The sequence below is a fragment of the Chiloscyllium plagiosum genome, unplaced genomic scaffold, assembly GCF_037043375.1.
Source record: "Chiloscyllium plagiosum isolate Xiang-an unplaced genomic scaffold, Cpla_swu_hap1 HiC_scaffold_31, whole genome shotgun sequence".
In the NCBI taxonomy this organism is placed as follows: domain Eukaryota; kingdom Metazoa; phylum Chordata; class Chondrichthyes; order Orectolobiformes; family Hemiscylliidae; genus Chiloscyllium; species Chiloscyllium plagiosum.
This window is the reverse complement of record NW_028270169.1, coordinates 1811655-1831535: the sequence shown is the minus strand read 5'-3', so window position 1 is coordinate 1831535 and position 19881 is coordinate 1811655. Positions and strand designations below refer to the sequence as shown.

Sequence of the window (19881 nt, the reverse complement as noted above, 5' to 3'; positions counted from 1 at the left end):
GATTTTACCCAAACTCAGGGGTTGGAGTCCGGGGTGAATTTTGTTAAAGGCTGGTTCTGTGATCACTGACACAGCTGCACTGGTATTGAAACTCCATTGGAACTGGGTGCCTATTAACCAGGCGTTTATTTTGATTGGTTCTGATTTGGATGTTGCTGAGCAATTTAACTGTTCCAAACAATATGTAGGATTTTCCAGGGTGTGCGTTGTCCTGGATACCAGCATAGGAGGTCTCTTCCTCAATTCAGGTCTTGTGGGTCTCTTCTGCTGTCTCAAGTCCACATATCAGGAGCAACTATAATGGCATGCTGGCCCAGATCCTGAAGCAAGTTTTAACTGGCAGAGGTTTGGCTTTGTTTTGGGGTTTTGCTGTGGTTTGACCGAGAGTCCCTCTGTCCAGGACAATGTGCAATTGTCTTCACTCAAGTCATGTTCCCCAAGCTCAGTCGGACTAGTGACGGTTTCTACTTCCATCGGAATACCCTGCAACTCGTGCTCTACCTGCTACATTTTCCAACGGTAAAGTCAGTTGTAGTGCATGTTTGAAATCTAGTCAGGCTTCAGCCAATAGGCACTTTTCCATAGTTACATAATTTATCCCACATACCAAACGGTCCCTCAGCATCTCATTAAGGGGTAAACCAAAGTTACATGCCTCTGCCAGTTGTCTTAACCTTGTCAAAAGCCCTGACACGGATTCCCCCGGTTCTCAAACTACTGAGTAAAACCAATAGCATTTCACACTTAGAGCAGGCTTGGGGTCATAACATGCCTTAACTAAATCTGTCAACTCAGAGTCATATGGATGTACAGCAAGGAAACAGACCCTTTGGTCCACCTCATCCATGCCGACCAGATATCCCAACCCAATCTAGTCCCATTTTCCAACACTTGGCCAATATCCCTCCAAACCCTTCCTATTCATATACCCATCCAGATGCCTTATAAACGTTGCAATTGTACCAGCCTCCACCACATCCTCTGGCAGCTCATTCCATACACGTACTACCCTCTGTGTGAAAAAGTTGCCCCTCTCACCCTAAGCCTATGACCTCTAGTTCTGGACTCCCCCAACCAAGGGAAAAGACTTTGTCTATTTATGCTATCCATGCCCCTCATAATTTTATAAACCTCTATGAGGTCACCCCTCAGCCTCTGACGCTGCAGGGAAAACAGCCCCAGCCTGTTCAGCCTCTCCCTATAGCTCAAATCCTCCAACACTGGCAACATCCTTGTAAATCTTTTCTGAACCCTTTCAAGTTTCACAACATCTTTCCGATAGGAAGGAGACCAGAATTGCACACGATATTCCAACAGTGGCCTAACCAATGTCCTGTACAGCCGCAACATGACCTCCCAACTCCTGTACTCGATACTCTGACCAATAAAGGAAAGCATACCAAATGCCTTCTTCAGTATCCTATCTACCTGCGACTCCACTTTCAAGGAGTTACGAACCTGCACTCCAAGGTCTCTTTGTTCAGCAACACTCCCTAGGACCTTACCATTAGGTGTATAAGTCCTGCTAAGATTTGCTTTCCCAAAATGCAGCACCTCGCATATATCTGAATTAAACTCCATCTGCCCATTCTCAGCCCATTGGCCCATCTGATCAAGATCCTGTTGTAATCTGAGGTAATCTTCTTCGCTGTCCACTACACCTCCAATTTTGGTGTCATCTGAAAACTTACTAACTGTACCTCTTATGCTCGCATCCAAATCATTTATATAAATGACAAAAAGTAGAGGGCCCAGCACCGATCCTTGTGGCATTCCACTGGTCACAGGCCTCCAGTCTGAAAAACAACCCTCCACCACCACCCTCTGTCTTCTACCTTTGAGCCAATTCTGTATCTAAATGGCTAGTTCTCCCTGCATTCCATGAGATCTTACTAACCAATCTCCCATGGTCTCGAAAGGTTTTAGTATCTGGTGCCTCAGGGAACGTTAGGCCCCTAATAACTGAGAAAGCTGCAGGTCCACAAGTTGTCAGGAGAATTTCTCATTGCTTTTCATCTGCCCCAATGTAATTTGCCCAGAAAAAGTATTGCATTCTTTCCATGTACTGGGCCCAGCCTTGCATCGAGTCAAGCTTCCCAAATAACAGCATGGTGCCAGAAATGCCTATCCCAACTCAAAGACGACTGTTGTGAGCGAATTTGTTTAGGAGCATTAGTTTTCTCTCATCGCCATTGTTATAACTTCACAAAGCCTCGTTACTTGAGGCCCATAGAAATAGCATATGATAAATCAGATTAAGGAGAGGAGTGAGTGGCTCAGACAAATGTGGGAGCAATGGGACTGGCACCAGTACTGGCAAGGCAGGATAATGAGTTGGTCTAAACCTGAACCTTGCTGGGGCCAGTGTTCACTTGAGCTACATAACTCGGGAAGTAGAAACGATTTTCCATAAAATAGTGTGGGAACAGGATTAAAGTTTGGAAGATGTGATCAATCAAAGGGTAGAGACAACACCAAAGAGAAAGGGCCTGGTACAGGAAATGATAAACAAACTGTGACAGGAAGGGATAAAGAGGACGGTTCTATGAAAAAACCTATAAATAAGGCAAGAATTTACAGAAAGGATTGAAGGAAAAAACTTAAGGCTCTATATTCGAATATATAAACATTCATTACAAAACAAATATAATGTGAACACAAATAAATATGGGGAAGGGATGAATGGACAAGTGTTGCAGTGTCTGCAATTGCTTTGGAAGGTGCCATGGGGAGTGGGGAAGTATTTGGGGTGATGGAGGGTGTCACAGAGGGAACAGTCCCTGTGGAATGCTGACAATGGACGGGAGGGGAAGATGTGTTTGATGGTGCTCTCCTACTGGAGGTGGTGGAAATGGCAGAGGACGATTCTGTGAATGGGGATTCTAGTGTAGTGGGAAGTGAGGCTAAGGGGATCCCTATCATTACTCAGGGAAGGAGGGGAAGGGGGTGAAGCCAGAAGCAGGGGAGAGGGGTCAGTCAGAGCTGAAGGCCCTGACCATAAAAGAAAAGAAAAAAATGTTTACAAAATCATGAAGGGTGTGAACAGGGTGAATAGAGACAAGCTTTTTCCCAGGGTGAAGGATTCAATAACGAGAGATCACGCTTTCAAGGTGAGAGGTGGGAAGCTTAAGGGGGATGGTGGGAGTCTGGAACACGTTGCCAGCAGAGGTGGTAGAGGCAGGCACGGTAGATTAATTTAAGATACGTCTGGACGGATGCGTGAGTAGGTGGAGAGCAGAGGGATACAGATGCTTAGGAATTGGGCGACAGGTTTAGACAGTAGATTTGGATCGGCTCAGGCTTGGAGGGCTGTAAATTTTCTTTGTTCTTTATGTCAAGCTCTAGTAGCCATTACAGAGACATAGCCACAGAATGATATGGATTGGGACCTAAATCTTCAGGGGTACACAATATTTAGGAAGGTCAGGAAGCTAGGAAGAGGCGAAGGGTTAACTCTGTACGTTAATGATGACATTAGCAAGTGATGGCTTAAGTTCAGGAAACCAACATGTGGAAATGATTTGGGTAGAGATAAGAAATGATAAGAGCAAGGAGTCACAAGAAGCATTCTGAAGAAGGCTCACTTGACCCAAAACGTTAACCCTATTCTCTCTGCACAGGTGCTGCCGGACCTACTGAATTTCTCCAGCAGTTTGCCTTTTTGGCCAACAAGGTTAAATAGCAAGTGAGTCTGAGGAATCAATGATGAAAAATAAAGAAATGCCAAAATAATGGACCAGGTATTTTGTATGAACTCTCTCAACATTGTCCCCATCAAACATGCCAAACTGCCACTGCATAAGCCTTTTCAGAATTAATTTATGGGGTACATTCTAAACTGGCCTGGTAAAGGTGGTGGTGAGCTGCCCTCTTACGTACTACAGTCAGAAGAATGTCAAGGCAAGCATCATGTTGTTAGGAAGGGAATTCTGGGATTTTGATCCAGAAACAGTGGGAAAACAATATATTTCCAAGTCTGGATGGTGAATTTCTTTGGAGGGAATTTGCATTGAAGCTGTTGCTCTGCATCTGCTGTCTTTGTCCTTCAAGGTGGGAGAGAAAGCTGCTGTCACTGTGCATTGATGCTGAAGGGAGTGGATGGGATGTTGGTTATGCAGAGACTGCTTTGTCCTGGACAGTACCAAGCTTCTCAACTGTTGTTTGAGTTATATTCCGCCAAGTTTGGACTACTCCATCATACTCCTGACTTCAGCCTAGTGGACAGGCACTGGGTACATAGGGGATGAGTTACTCACTGCAGAATTCCTAGCCTCTGACCTAATCTTGTGGCCAAAGTATTCACCTGGGGGTCCAGTCCAGTTTCTGGTCAATGGTAACCCCCCAAGATGTTGACAGTGGGGATTCAGCAATGGCAATGCTACTGAATTAAGAGATGGTTAGATTGTCATTTTTTGAAGATGGTCTTTGCCTGACATGAATGTTACTTGCTGTTTATCAGCCCAAGCTCAATACTGTGCAGGTCATGCTGCATTTTTGAACGCAGGCTGCTTCAGTATCTGAGGAATGGTGAATGGTGCTTAACACTGTGCAATCAGCGTGAACACTTTTGACCGTATGTTGGAGGGAAGGTCATTGATGAAGCTGCTAAGATGTTTGGGCCCCATCCTGTTCTCTGGTTCATATCTCAGTGCAATTAAAATCAACTTGCCTAGTTTAAAGTTCAATTAAGTCTGGTAGTTTACTGTCAATCATCATTAGTAGTTAAATCTCTTTGTCAATGCTTCTCCCACAGTACATTTACCAAGCAACTGGCACTCTCTTCATAAGCAGTAATGCGTTGTTTTTCTTTTTGAGAATTGATATTCTTGAATTGATACACTTGTCACAAGACTAAGACAAAAAGCTTTGGCAAATTGGATTTTTCAGCATTGCATAAATTCTGTGATTTCTAAAGTGAGCCAATGATTTGATAGGAATATTCAAAATCATAAAGGATTCTGCTTGTGCAAAGAAATAATAAATGCATTAGTAGCTGGGACAGTGCAGGAGGGATACATGTTGAAAACAACTAGCGAAAGAATGCAAGTAATATGAAGGGAAAGAAACTCTTGGCAGGGAGTTGTTGACATTTAGAATGTGCTGCCTGAACTAATGATGGAAAAGAATCAAGAATAACTTTTAAAAGTTTACAGAATATTTGAAAGTAGCTGGGTTGGGAGAGTAACTGGATGGTTCTTTGAAAGATTGGACATGAACTGAATGAGGATCGGATGCTGTATTATTTCACGAGGCATGACTCACTCAATCCTGTACTGAATGCCTGCAACTCCAACAGCCAACTCCAGGGGGTGGGATTCCCTGAGATAAGCCAAGTTCAAAGTCAGGTTAAACAGATATTCAATTACATTAAGGGAACTGGTTAATGGACTGCAAAACTAAAGTGAGGACAACAAAGAGGATTGGTCAAATGGTGGACAGTTCAAACCAGAGCATTGAATAAGGGAATCAATACGCACATTTTGCAAATACCAACACCACATCACATTACCACAGACCGGTCAGCACCACAACTGTACCCCAGTGTTATACAGTGACAGACCTGTCCCCACTGGTACCGTACCACAGTGTTATACAGTGACAGACCCATACCCACCAGTACTGTACCTCAGTGTTATACAGGGACAGACCTGTCCCCACCAGTACTGTACCCCAGTGTTATACAGTGACAGACCTGTCCCCACCAGTAATGTATCCCAGTGTTATACAGTGATAGACCTGTCCCCACCAGTACTGTCCCCCAGTGTTATACAGTGACAGACCTGTCCCCACCAGTACTGTCCCCCAGTGTTATACAGTGACAGACCTGTCCCCACCAGTACTGTACCCCAGTGTTACACAGTGACAGACCTGTCCCCACCAGTACTGTACCCCAGTGTTATACAATGACAGACCCGTCCCCACCAGTACTGTACCCCAGTGTTACACAGTGACAGATCTGTCCCCACCAGTACTGTACCCCAGTGTTACACAGTGACAGACCTGTCCCCACCAGTACTGTACCCCAGTGTTATACAGTGACAGACTGTCCCCACCAGTACTGTACCACAGTGTTATACAGTGACAGACCTGTCCCCACCAGTACTGTACCCCAGTGTTATACAGTGACAGACCTGTCCCCACCAGTACTGTACCCCAGTGTTATACACTGACAGACCTGTCCCCATCAGTACTGTATCCCAGTGCTATACAGTGACAGACCTGTCCCCACCAGTACTGTATCCCAGTGCTATACAGTGACAGACCTGTCCCCACCAGTACTGTACCCCAGTGTTATACAGTGACAGACCTGTCCCCACCAGTACTGTACCCCAGTGTTATACAGTGACAGACCTGTCCCCACCAGTACTGTACCCCAGTGTTATACAGTGACAGACCTGTCCCCACCAGTACTGTACCCCAGTGTTATACAGTGACAGACCTGTCCCCACCAGTACTGTACCTCAGTGTTATATAGTGACAGGCCTGTCCCCACCAGTACTGTACCACAGTGTTATACAGTGACAGACCTGTCCCCACCAGTACTGCACCCCAGTGTTATACAGTGACAGGCCTGTCCCCACCAGTACTGTACCCCAGTGTTATACACTGACAGACCTGTCCCCACCAGTACTGTACCTCAGTGTTATACACTGGCAGACCTGTCCCCACCAGGACTGTACCCCAGTGTTATACAGTGACAGACCTGTCCCCACCAGTACTGCACCCCAGTGTTATACAGTGACAGGCCTGTCCCCACCAGTACTGTACCCCAGTGTTATACAGTGACAGACTGTCCCCACCAGTACTGTCCCCCAGTGTTATACAGTGACAGACTGTCCCCACCAGTACTGTACCCCAGTGTTATACAGTGACAAACCGTCCCCACCAGTACTGTACCCCAGTGTTATACAGTGACAGACCTGTCCCCACCAGTACTGTACCCCAGTGTTATACAGTGACAGACCCGTCCCCACCAGTACTGTACCCCAGTGTTACACAGTGACAAACCGTCCCCACCAGTACTGTACCCCAGTGTTATATAGTAGAATAGAACATAGAACATTACAGCGCAGTACAGGCCCTTCAGCCCTCAACATTCGCTGACCTGTCATACCAATCTGAAGCCCATCTAACCTACACTATTCCATGTACGTCCATATGCTTGTCCAATGACGACTTAAATGCACTTAAAGTTGGCGAATCTACTACCATTGCAGGCAAAGCATTCCATACCCTTACTACTCTGAGTAAGGAAACTACCTCTGACATCTGTCCTTTCTCTATCACCCTTCAATTTAAAGCTATGCCCCCTCATGCTCCACACTTGGAAAAAGGCTCTCCCTGTCCACCCTATCTAACCCTCTGATTATCTTATATGTGGTATTAAGTCACCTCTCAACCTTCTTCTCTCCAACGTAAACCGCCTCAAATCCCTCAGCCTTTCCTTGTAAGACCTTCCCTCCAGACCAGGCAACATCATGGTAAACCTCCTCTGCACCCTTTCCAAAGCTTCCTCATCCTTCTTATAATGTGGTGACCAGAACTGTACACAATACTCCAAGTGCGGCCTCACCAGTTTTGTACAGCTGTAGTGTAACCTCATGATACCGGAACTCGATCCCACTATTAATAAAAGCTAAAACACTGTATGCCTTCTTAATAACCCTGTCAACCTGGGTGGCGTCTGCAAATTTAATAACCCATCCTTCTACGCCCTCATCCAGGTAATTTATAAAAACGATGAACAGCAGTGGACCCAACACCGATCCTTGCTGTACACCACTAGTAACTGGACTCCAGGATGAACATTTCCCATCAACCACCACCCTCTGTCTTCTTTCAGCAAGCCAATTACTGATCCAAACAGCTATATCTCCCACAATCCACTAAGGTAGGTGGAGGTGTGGATAGTGACGAAGGATGTAGTAGGTTGCAGAGAGACATAGATAAGCTGCAGAGCTGGGCTGAGAGGTGGCAAATGGAGTTTAATGTGGACAAGTGTGAGGTGATACACTTTGGACGGAGTAATCGGAATGCAAAGTACTGGGCTAATGGTAAGATTCTTGGGAGTGCAGATGAGCAGAGAGATCTCGGTGTCCATGTACACTTAGAGCTCGGACAAACAGAGTTGTTGTCTCTGGTTTGCTGCCCGTGCCACATGCTAGTGAGGTGAGGAATAGGGAGAGAAAGGAGTTGAACACGTGGCTACAGGGATGGTGCAGGAGGGAGGGTTTTGGATTCTTGGATAATTGGAGTTCTTTCTGAGGTAGGTGGGACCTCTACAAGCAGGATGGTCTTCATCTGAACCAGAGGGGTACCAATATCCTGGGGGGGAAATTCGCTAAAGCTATTAAAGTGGATTTAAACTAATCCAGCAGAGGGATGGGAACCACAATTGTAGGACAGGTACAGAAGAGGATGAGAGTAGAGAGTTCCCAAATCAAGTATCTGACACTGGCGAGCGAGAACCTGATTTGAAGTGTGTGTACTTCAATGCGAGGAGCATCTGAAATAAAGTGGGTGTACTGGCAGCGTGGGTTGGTACCTGGGACTTCGATGTTGTGGCCGTTACGGAGACATGGATAGAGCAGGGAATGGCTGTTGCAGGTTCCGGGATTCAGATGTTTCAGTAAGAACAGAGAAGATAGTAAAAGAGGGGAAGGTGTGGCATTGTTGGTCAAGGACAATATTACGGTTGTAGAAAGGATGTTTGGGAACTCGTTAACTGAGGTAGTATGGGCTGAGGTTAGAAACAGGAAAGGAGAGGTCACCCTGTTGGGGGTTTTCTATAGACCTCCGAATAGTCCCAGAGATGTAGAGGAAAGGATAGCAAAGATGATTCTCGATAGGAATGAGAGAGACAGGGTAGTTGTCACGGGGGACTTCACTTATCCAAATATTGACTGGGATCACTACAGTACGAGAACTATAGATGGATCAGGTTTTGTCCAGTGTGTGCAGGAGGCCTTCCTGACACAGAATGTAGAAAGGCCTACAAGGGGCGAAGCCACTTTAGATTTAGTACTGGGTAACGAGCCTGGCCAGGTGTTAAGTTTGGAAGTAGGTGAGCACTTTGGAGACAGCGATCACAATTCTGTCAGGTTTACTTTAGTGATGGAAAGGGATAGTGTACTCCACCGAGCAAGAGTTACAGCTGGGGGAAAGGAAATTACAATGCAATTAAGAAAGATTTAGGAAGCACAAGATTGGGAAGGAAACTGCAGGGGATGAGCACATTAAAAATGTGGAGCTTATTCAAGGAAAAGCTCCTGTGTGTCCTAGATAAGTATGTACCTGTCAGGTAGGGAGGAAGATATAGAACACGTGAGCCGTGGTTTAATAAGGAAGTGGAATCCCTGGTCAAGAAGAAGGCGGCTTATGTTAGGACAAAATGTGAAAACTCAGGGCGTTTGAGGGTTACAAGGAAGTCAGGAAAGACCTAAAAAGAGCTCAGAAGAGCCAGGAGGAGACATGAGAAGTTGTTGGCAGATAGGGTCAGGGTTAACCTTAAGGCTTTCCATAGATATGTCAGGAATAAAAGAATGACGAGAGTTAAATTAGGGCCAACCAAGGATAATAGTGGGAAGTTGTGTGTGGAGTCAGAGGAGATAGGGGAAGCACTAAATAAATATTTTTCGACAGTGTTCACTATAGAAAATGAAAATGTTGGCGAGGAAGATGCAGAGATACTTGCATCTAGACTAGAAGAGATTGAGGTTCACAAGGAAGAGGCATTAGAAATCCTGCAGAGTGTGAAAATAGACAAGTCCCCTGGGCCGGATGGGATCTATCCTAGGATCCTCTGGGAAGCAAGGGAAGAGATTGCCGAGCCTTTGGCATTGATCTTTAAATCGTCATTGTCTCCAGGAATAATGCCTGAGAACTGGAGGACAGCAAATGTGGTTCCCTTGTTCAAAAAGGGCAGTAGAGACAACCCTGGCAATTATAGACCAGTGAGTCTCACTTCAGTTGTTGGTAATACATAAGAAACAAACAACAGGCAAAAGTAGACATTGGGCCACTTCAAACTGATGCTGGAAACCTAGTGACGGGAGATAAGGAAATGGCAGGAGAACTTAATAAGTACTTTGCATCAGTCTTCACAGTGGAAGACATGAGTAATATCCCAATAATTAAAGGGAGTCAGGAGGCTGAGTTGAGTATGGTTGCCATTACAAAAGAGATAGTGCTAGAAAAGCTAAAAGGTCTTAAAATTGACAAATCTCCTGGCCCCGATGGGCTACATCCTAGAGTTCTGATGGAGGTGGATGAGGAAATAGTGGAGGCTTTGGTTGAGATCTTTCAAAAGTCACTGGAGTCAGGGAAAGTCCCAGATGATTGGAAAATCACTGTTGTAACCCCCTTGTTCAAGAAAGGATCAAGACAAAAGATGGAAAATTATAGGCCAATTAGCCTAACCTCGGTTGTTGGTAAAATTCTAGAATCCATCGTTAAGGATGAGATTTCTAAATTCTTGAAAGAGCAGGGTCGGATTAGAACAAGTCAACATGGATTTAGTAAGGGGAGGTCGTGCCTGACAAACCTGTTAGAATTCTTTGAAGAGGTGACAAGTAGGTTAGACCAGGGAAACCCAGTGGATGTGGTCTATCTTGACTTCCAAAAGGCCTTTGATAAGGTGCCATATGGAGGCTGCTGAGCAAGGTGAGGGCCCATGATGTTCGAGGTGAGCGACTGATATGGATTGAGGATTGGCTTTCTGACAGAAGGCAGAGAGTTGGGATAAGAGGTTCTTTTTCGGAATGGCAGCCGGTAACAAGCGGTGTCCCGCAGGGTTCAGTGTTGGGGCCGCAGCTGTTCACATTATATATTAATGATCTGGATGAAGGGACTGGGGGCATTCTAGCGAAGTTTGCCGATGATACGAAGTTAGGTGGACAGGCAGGTAGTACTGAGGAAGTGGGGAGGCTGCAGAAGGATCTAGACAGTTTGGGAGAGTGGTCCAGGAAATGGCTGATGAAGTTCAATGTGAGCAAATGCGAGGTCTTGCACTTTGGAAAAAAGAATACAAGCATGGACTACTTTCTAAACGGTGAGAAAATTCATAAAGCCAAAGTACAAAGGGATCTGGGAGTGCTAGTTGAGGATTCTCTAAAGGTAAACATGCAGGTTGAGTCCGTGATTAAGAAAGCGAATGCAATGTTGTCATTTATCTCAAGAGGGTTGGAATATAAAAGCACCGTTGTGCTACTGAGACTTTATAAAGCTCTGGTTAGGCCCCATTTGGAGTACTGTGTCCAGCTTTGGTCCCCACACCTCAGGAAGGACATACTGGCACTGGAGCGTGTCCAGCGGAGATTCACATGGATGATCCCTGGAATGGTAGGTCTAACATATGAGGAACGGCTGAGGATCCTGGGATTGTATTCATTGGAGTTTAGAAGGTTAAGGGGAGATCTAATAGAAACTTACAAGATAATACATGGCTTGGAGAGAGTGGACGCTAAGAAATTGTTTCCGTTAGGCGAGGAGACTAGGACCCGTGGACACAGCCTTAGAATTAGAGGGGGTAAATTCAGAACAGAAATGCGGAGACATTTCTTCAGCCAGAGAGTGGTGGGTCTGTGGAATTCATTGCCACAGAGTGCAGTGGAGGCTGGGACGCTAAATGTCTTCAAGGCAGAGATTGATAAATTCTTGATGTCACAAGGAATTAAGGGCTACGGGGAGAATGCGGGTAAGTGGAGTTGAAATGCCCATCAGCCATGATTGAATGGCGGAGTGGACTCGATGGGCCAAATGGCCTTACTTCCGCTCCTATGGTCTTATGGAAAAGGTTATAAGAGATAGGATTTATAACCATCTAGAAAAGAATAATCTGATCAGGGACAGTCAGCACAGTTTTGTGAAGGGTAGGCCATGCCTAACGAATCTTATTGAGCTTTTTGACAAAGTGACCAAACAAGTAGATGAGTGTAAGCCGGTTGATGTGGTGTATGTGGATTTCAGCAAGGCGTTCGATAAGGTTCCCCACAGTAGGCTATTATACAAAATGCGGAGGAATGGGATTGTGGGAGACATAGCAGTTTGGATCAGTAATTGGCTTGCTGAAAGAAAACAGAGGGTTGGAGTTGATGGAGCATGTTCATCTTGGTGTCCAGTTACTAGCGGCGTTCCACAAGGGTCAGTGTTGGGTCCACTGCTGTTCGTCGTTTTTATAAATAACCTGGATGAGGGCTTAGAAGGGTGGGTTAGTAAATTTGCAGACGACAATAAGGTCGGTGGAGTTGTGGACAGTGACGAAGGATGTAGTAGGTTGCAGAGAGACATAGATAGGATGTTTAGCTGGGCTGAGAGGTGGCAAATTGAGTTTAATGGACAAGTGTGAGGTGATACACTTTGGACGGAGTAATCGGAATGCAAAGTACTGGGCTAATGGTAAGATTCTTGGTAGTGTAGATGAGCAGAGAGATCTCAGTGTCCATGTACACAGATCCCTGAAAGTTGCCATCTAGATTGACAGGGTTGTTAAGAAGGCTTACAGTGTTTTGGCCTTTATTAATAGAGGGATTGAGTTCCGGAACCATGAGGTTATGCTGCAGCTGTACAAAGCTCTGGTGCGGCTGCACTTGGAGTATTGTGTACAATTCTGGTCACTGCATTATAAGAAGGATGTGGAAGCTTTGGAAAGGGTGCAGAGGAGATTTACTAGGATGTTGCCTGGTATGGAGGGAAGGTCTTACGAGGAAAGGCTGAGGGCCTTGAGGCTGTTTACGTTGGAGAGAAGAAGATTGAGAGGAGACTTAATAGAGACATACAAGATAATTAGAGGGTTAGCTGAACCAAAATGGTTAGATAGGGTGGACAGGGAGAGCCTTTTTCCAAGTATGGGGACGGCAAACACGAGGGGACACAACTTTAAAGTGAGGGGAGATAGGTATAAGACAGATGTCAGAGAGTAGTAAGGGTATGGAATGCTTTGCCTGCAATGGTAGTAGATTCGCCAACTTTAAGTACATTTAAGTCGTCATTAGACAGGCATATGGATGTACATGGAATAGTGTAGGTGGGATGGGCTTCAGATTAGTATGACAGGGCAGTGCAACATCGAGGGCCGAAGGGCCTGTACTGCGCTGTAATGTTCTATGTTAATCCCATTCCTCCGCATTTTGTACAATAGCCTACTGTGAGGAACCTTATCAAACGCCTTGCTGAAATCCATTTACACCACATCAACCGGTTTACTCTCATCTACCTGTTTGGTCACCTTCTCAAAGAACTCAATAAGGTTTGTGAGGCCCGACCTACCCTTCACAAAACCGTGCTGACTATCCCTAATCAAATTATTCTTTTCTAGATGATTATAAATCCTGTCTCTTATAACCTTTTCCAGCACTTTACCAACAACTGAAGTAAGGCTCACTGGTCTATAATTACCGGGGTTGTCTCTACTCCCCTTCTTGAACAGGGGAACCACATTTGCTATCCTTCAGTCTTCTGGCACTATTCCTGTAGACAATGATGATTTAAAGATCAATGCCAAAGGCTCGGCAATCTCCTCCCTGGCTTCCCAGAGGATCCTGGGATAAATCCCATCCGGCCCAGGGGACTTATCTATTTTCACACTCTGCAGGATTTCTAATACCTCTTCCTTGTGAACCTCAAGCCCACCCCCAGTCTAGTAGCCTGTATCTCAGTATTCTCCTCGACAACATTGTCGTTTTCTAGTGAATATTGTCGAAAAATACTCATTAAGTGCTTCCCCTATCTCCTCTGACTCCACACACAACTTCCCACTACTATCCGTGATTGGCCCTAATCTTACTCTTGTCATTCTTTTATTCCTTAAATACCTATAGAAAGCCTTAGGGTTTACCCTGATCCTATCCGCCAACAACTTCTCATGTCTCCTCCTGGCTCTTCTGAGCTCTCTCTTTAGGTCTTTCCTGGCTACCTTGTAACCCTCAAGCGCCCTAACTGAGCCTTCACATCTCATCCTAACATAAGCCTTCTTCCTCTTGACCAGAGATTCCACTTCCTTCATAAACCACGACTCCTGCGCTCTACAGCTTCCTCCCTGCCTGACAGGTACATACTTATCTTGGACACTCAGGAGCTTTTCCTTGAATAAGCTCCACATTTCTAATGTGCCCATCCCCTGCAGTTTCCTTCGCCATCCTATGCTTCCTAAATCTTGCCTAATCACATCGTAATTGCCTTTCCCCCAGCTGTAACTCTTGCCCAGTGGTGCACACCTATCCCTTTCTATCACTAAAGTAAACATAACAGAATTGTGATCGCTATTACCAAAGTATGCCCGAAGCGTCGATTCTCCTGCTCCTTGGATGCTGCCTGACCTGCTGCACTTTTCCAGCAACACATTTTTCAGCTATCACCAAAGTGCTCACCTACTTCCAAGTCTAGCACCTGGCCTGGCTCATTACCCAGTACCAAATCTAATGTGGCTTCATCCCTTATTGGCCTGTCTACATACTGTGTCAGGAAGCCCTCCTGCACACACTGGACAAAAACTGACCCATCTATAGTACTCGTACGACAGTGATCCCAGTCAGTATTTGGTTTGTTGAAGTCCCCCATGACAACTACCCTGTCTCTCTCATTCCTATCGAGAATCATCTTTGCTATCCTTTCCTATACATCGCTAGAACTATTCGGAGGACTATAGAAAACCCCCAACAGGGTGACCTCCCCTTTCCTGTTTCTAATTTCAGCGCATACTACCTCAGTTGACAAGTCCCCAAACATCCTTTCTGCAATTATAATACTGACCTTGACCAACAATGCCACACCTCCCCCTCTTTTACCATCTTCTATGTTCTTACTGAAACATCTAAGTCCTGGAACCTGCAACAACCATTTCTGTCCCAGCTCTATCCATGTCTCTAAAATTGCCACAACACCGAAGTCCCAGGTACCAACCCATGCTGCAAGTTCACCCATCTTATTCCGGATGCTCCTGGCGTTGAAGTAGACACACTTCAAACCAACTTCTTGCTTGCCGGTGCCATCTTGCGTACCTGAAACTTGATTTTGGACTTCCCTACTCTCAACCTTTTCTCTACTCGAACTACAATTTTGGTTCTCATCCCCCTATTGGATTAGTTTCAACCCACCCCAATAGCCTTAGCGAATTTCCCACCCAGGATATTGGTACCCCTCTACTTCAGATGAAGACCATTCTGCTTGTAGAGGTCTTACCTACCCCAGAAAGAGCCCCAATTATCCAAGAATCCAAAACCCTCCCTCCTGCACCATCCCTGCAGCCACGTGTTTAACTCCTCTCTCTCCCTATTCCTTGCCTCACTAGCACATGGTACGGGCAACAAACCAGAGACAACAACTCTGTTCGTCCTAGCTCTAAGCTTCCATCCTAGCTCCCTGAATTTCTGCCTTAAATCCCCATCTCTCTTCCTACCTATGTCATTGGTGCCAATGTGGACCACGACTTGGGGCTGCTCCCCCTTTCCCTCCCCCTTAAGGATCCTAAAAACACGATCAGAGACATCACAAACCCTGGCCCTGGGAGGCAACACACCAACCGTTAGACTCTCTCGTCCCCACAGAACCTCCTATCTGTCCCCTTAACTATGGAGTCCCCAGTGATTACTGCTCTGCTCCTTTCCCCCCCTCCCTTCTGAGCAGCAGGGACACACTCTGTGCCAGAGCCGTGTGCCCCATTGCTTTCCCCTGGTAAGTCGTCCCCCCAACAGTATCCAAAACGTATACTTATTGTTGAGGCGAACGTCCACAGGGATCCCTGCACTGCCTGCCGGTTCCCTTTCCGTCCCCTGACTGTAACCCATCTGCCTTTTTCTTGTACCTGAGGAGTGACTACCTCCCTGTAACTCCTCTCAATAACCCCCTCTGCCTCCCGAATGATCCAAAGTTCATCCAGCTCCCGTTCCCTAACACGGTTTTCGAGGATCTGGAGTTGGGTGCACTTCCTGCAGACACAGTCAGCAGGGACACTCGTGGTGACCCTTACCTCCCACATTCTGCAGGAGGTACATTCAACTGCCCTAACCTCCATTCCCACTATTCTAAGTTCCCAAAGAGACTGTTGAAAAAGAAGGAATAAAAAATAAACTCATTACCTTACCCATCTGGTGCACAGAACTTTTTTTTTTGGTTAGAGGAGGAGGATGGGTGGGAGACACTACCTGAGTAGTGTTTCGGGTAACACACCCACACAAATATATTACTCCCCAGAAGTCCTTCTCTCCTCCCTCGCACCTCTCGGCAAATGGAGGCCCGACACCCGAGGTAAGTCCCTTTTAATGCGGGAAAACTCACCCTTCCCGGCAGCCCTCGCTTCACCACTCCTCCTCTCCTCGCACCTCTCGGCAAATGGAGTAGTGACAGACCTGTCCCCACCAGTACTGTACCCCAGTGTTATACAGTGACAGACCTGTCCCCACCAGTACTGTACCCCAGTGTTATACAGTGACAGACCTGTCCCCACCAGTACTGTACCCCAGTGTTATACAGGGACAGACCTGTCCCCACCAGTACTGTACCCCAGTGTTATACAGTGACAGACCTGTCCCCACCAGTACTGTACCCCAGTGTTATACAGTGACAGACCTGTCCCCACCAGTACTGTACCCCAGTGTTATACAGTGACAGACCTGTCCCCGCCAGTACTGTACCCCAGTGTTACATAGTGACAGACCTGTCCCCACCAGTACTGTACCCCAGTGTTATACAGTGACAGACCTGTCCCCACCAGTACTGTCCCCCAGTGTTATACACTGACAGACCTGTCCCCACCAGTACTGTACCCCAGTGTTATACAGTGACAGACCTGTCCCCACCAGTACTGTACCCCAGTGTTACACAGTGACAGACCTGTCCCCACCAGTACTGTACCCCAGTGTTATACAGTGACAGACCTGTCCCCACCAGTACTGTACCCCAGTGTTATACAGTGACAGACCTGTCCCCACCAGTACTGTACCCCAGTGTTATACAGTGACAGACCTGTCCCCACCAGTACTGTACCCCAGTGTTATACAGGCACAGACCTGTCCCCACCAGTACTGTCCCCCAGTGTTATACAGTGACAGACCTGTCCCCACCAGTACTGTACCTCAGTGTTTTACAGGGACAGACCTGTCCCCACCAGTACTGTCCCCCAGTGTTATACAGTGACAGACCTGTCCCCACCAGTACTGTCCCCCAGTGTTATACAGTGACAGACTGTCCCCACCAGTACTGTCCCCCAGTGTTATACAGGCACAGACCTGTCCCCACCAGTACTGTACCCCAGTGTTATACAGTGACAGACCTGTCCCCACCAGTACTGTACCCCAGTGTTATACAGGCACAGACCTGTCCCCACCAGTACTGTCCCCCAGTGTTATACAGTGACAGACCTGTCCCCACCAGTACTGTACCTCAGTGTTTTACAGGCACAGACCTGTCCCCACCAGTACTGTCCCCCAGTGTTATACAGTGACAGACCTGTCCCCACCAGTACTGTACCTCAGTGTTTTACAGGGACAGACCTGTCCCCACCAGTACTGTACCCCAGTGTTATACAGTGACAGACCTGTCCCCACCAGTACTGTACCCCAGTGTTATACACTGACAGACCTGTCCCCACCAGTACTGTACCCCAGTGTTATACAGGCACAGACCTGTCCCCACCAGTACTGTCCCCCAGTGTTATACAGTGACAGACCTGTCCCCACCAGTACTGTACCCCAGTGTTATACAGTGACAGATCTGTCCCCACCAGTACTGTACCCCAGTGTTATACAGTGACAGACCTGTCCCCACCAGTACTGTACCCCAGTGTTATACAGTGACAGACCTGTCCCCACCAGTACTGCACCCCAGTGTTATACAGTGACAGACCTGTCCCCACCAGTACTGCACCCCAGTGTTATACAGTGACAGACCTGTCCCCACCAGTACTGTACCCCAGTGCTATACTTTGAACCTACCGTTGGTGCCATGTTCTCTGTTGTTGACGTGACTGTGTCATTTGTTTCCTTGGCTCTAGAGCTGAGGTGCGGTGACATTGTGGGAGATTCATCGATATATGGCATTGTTTCAGAAGCTTCTTGAGCAGCTTTTGGTTCATCTGCACTCTCCCCATCAAAGGCATCTGTGTAATTATAATCTAGTAAAGATGAGAGAGATATTCTCAGTAAATGCAGCACAGATATACAGAATGCATATGTCACACAGTGTCACCTTTGGCATCCCCCGCAAACTTTGTCCCACTGTTTACACCACCCTAGGCCTGCTCGACACCTGAGCCTATCACAGAGTTGATTTACCCTCCATCTCCGTTCCCTGGTGAACACCAGATCAAATCCAACTTTTCCTGAGAAATGTATTAAGGCCTATTCCTCTCCCTAACCGTTGACAGGATGCTGACATCGCTGGCCGGCCAGCACTTATTGCCCGTCCCTAATTGTCCAGAGTATCAATCACATTGCTCTGGACCTGGAGTAACATGTACACCAGACGGGTAAGAAAGACAGTTTCCTCCTCCAGGCCACCAGTGAAACCAATGAGGTTTTCTGACAATTAGCATCAGTTTCATCATTAGAGTCTTAATTCCAGATGTTTACTTAAATCCAAATTCCACTGGTGTGGAGGGATTCAAACCTGGATCCTCAGTACGTGGATCTCTGGATTCAGAGTTCAGTGATAATACCACTGGGCCATTGCCCCTCCCTGCTGTTTCTGTTTCTTCACTCACTCATGCTCCCTTCAGCACACCCGAAAACTTTCCTTTCACTTCCTCTCGGCTCATATTGTCAGCAGGACTCAGCTCCTGTTCTCTTGATGCACTTTCCACTAAAGTGCAGACTCCCAGACTCCATCTCTTGGTTCCCAGCTGAACCAAAACGGTGAATGGTTCTCTCAGGGAATAATGGATTAAGCTCCCCTGCCCTTAAAAAACCAACCCTGGCCCCTCCATCTTTGAAATCCACTGTCATATCTCCAAAAATGCTGGCCTCCCCAAAAGTGCCTTTATATCAAACCTGCCTTTATATACCAAACATGTTCATCCCTTCCTGGAATTCCTCCAATCAGGCTTCTGCCTCTGTTGCTGAACATAAACAGCTATATTCTATGGAATGAGCTGCCAGAGGAAGTGGTGAATAAGGGTTCAATTACAACACATAAAAGGCATCTGGATGGATATATGAACAGGAAGGGTTTAGAGGGATATGGGTCAAGTGCTGGCAAATAGGACTAGTTTAGGTTAGGTTATCTGGTCGGCATGGACGAGTTGGACTGAAGGGTTTCTTTCCGTGCTGTACAACTCTATAACTCTAAGTGTGATTGTGGCAAAGTAAATTTCCCCTCTTTGTGCCTTTCAAGCTCCACCTACCTTTGACACAGTGACCACATTATATTCTTTGATATCTCTCCAGTCTCATTCAGCCAAGTGTGACTGTCTCACCTGATTCCATTTTCATCAATCTTATCATCGCCAGAGAGTCACTGGCAATGTCCTCTCTTCCTGTTCCCACACTTTTAGCTCTGGTGTTCCCAGGGTCCAGTCCCACATTTGAGTGCAACAGATATCTCTGACCTCAAATCTGCCCCATCACAAAGATAACTCATCTCCAATCCTCCAACTTCCATCTCCTGACTTTACCCAATGCAATTGATGGGTAAGAAAATCAAAAGATTTAATCTGCACAATTCTAATTTACTTTATAGTTTGTAGTTGGCATCAAATTGAAATGTCAATTGCAGGTAATGCACTTTTTATCAGGGATTCTGGTGAGACAGCAATTTAATTAAGCACCAGATAAAACCGGATACTCTTTAATGGGGTCAGCTAGGTCTTTTGTGTTAAGAGCATATGAAACTAGCCATCTTAGTGCAAGTAAAGTGATTCGGGGAGTAAAGGGAAGAGAAAGAGGTGCTCTG

At 46.4% G+C, this 19881-nt stretch overlaps 1 protein-coding gene across 1 annotated transcript in view; it reads right to left on the bottom strand.

The window, feature by feature from the left end:
- abr (ABR activator of RhoGEF and GTPase) overlaps positions 1–19881 on the bottom strand; it is a 147414-nt gene that overhangs the window by 74293 nt on the left and 53240 nt on the right. The window contains exon 2 of the mRNA XM_087977078.1: positions 17928–18106. Coding sequence (XP_087833204.1) covers positions 17928–18106 — 179 coding nt within the window. The remainder of the gene's footprint in view (positions 1–17927; positions 18107–19881) is intronic.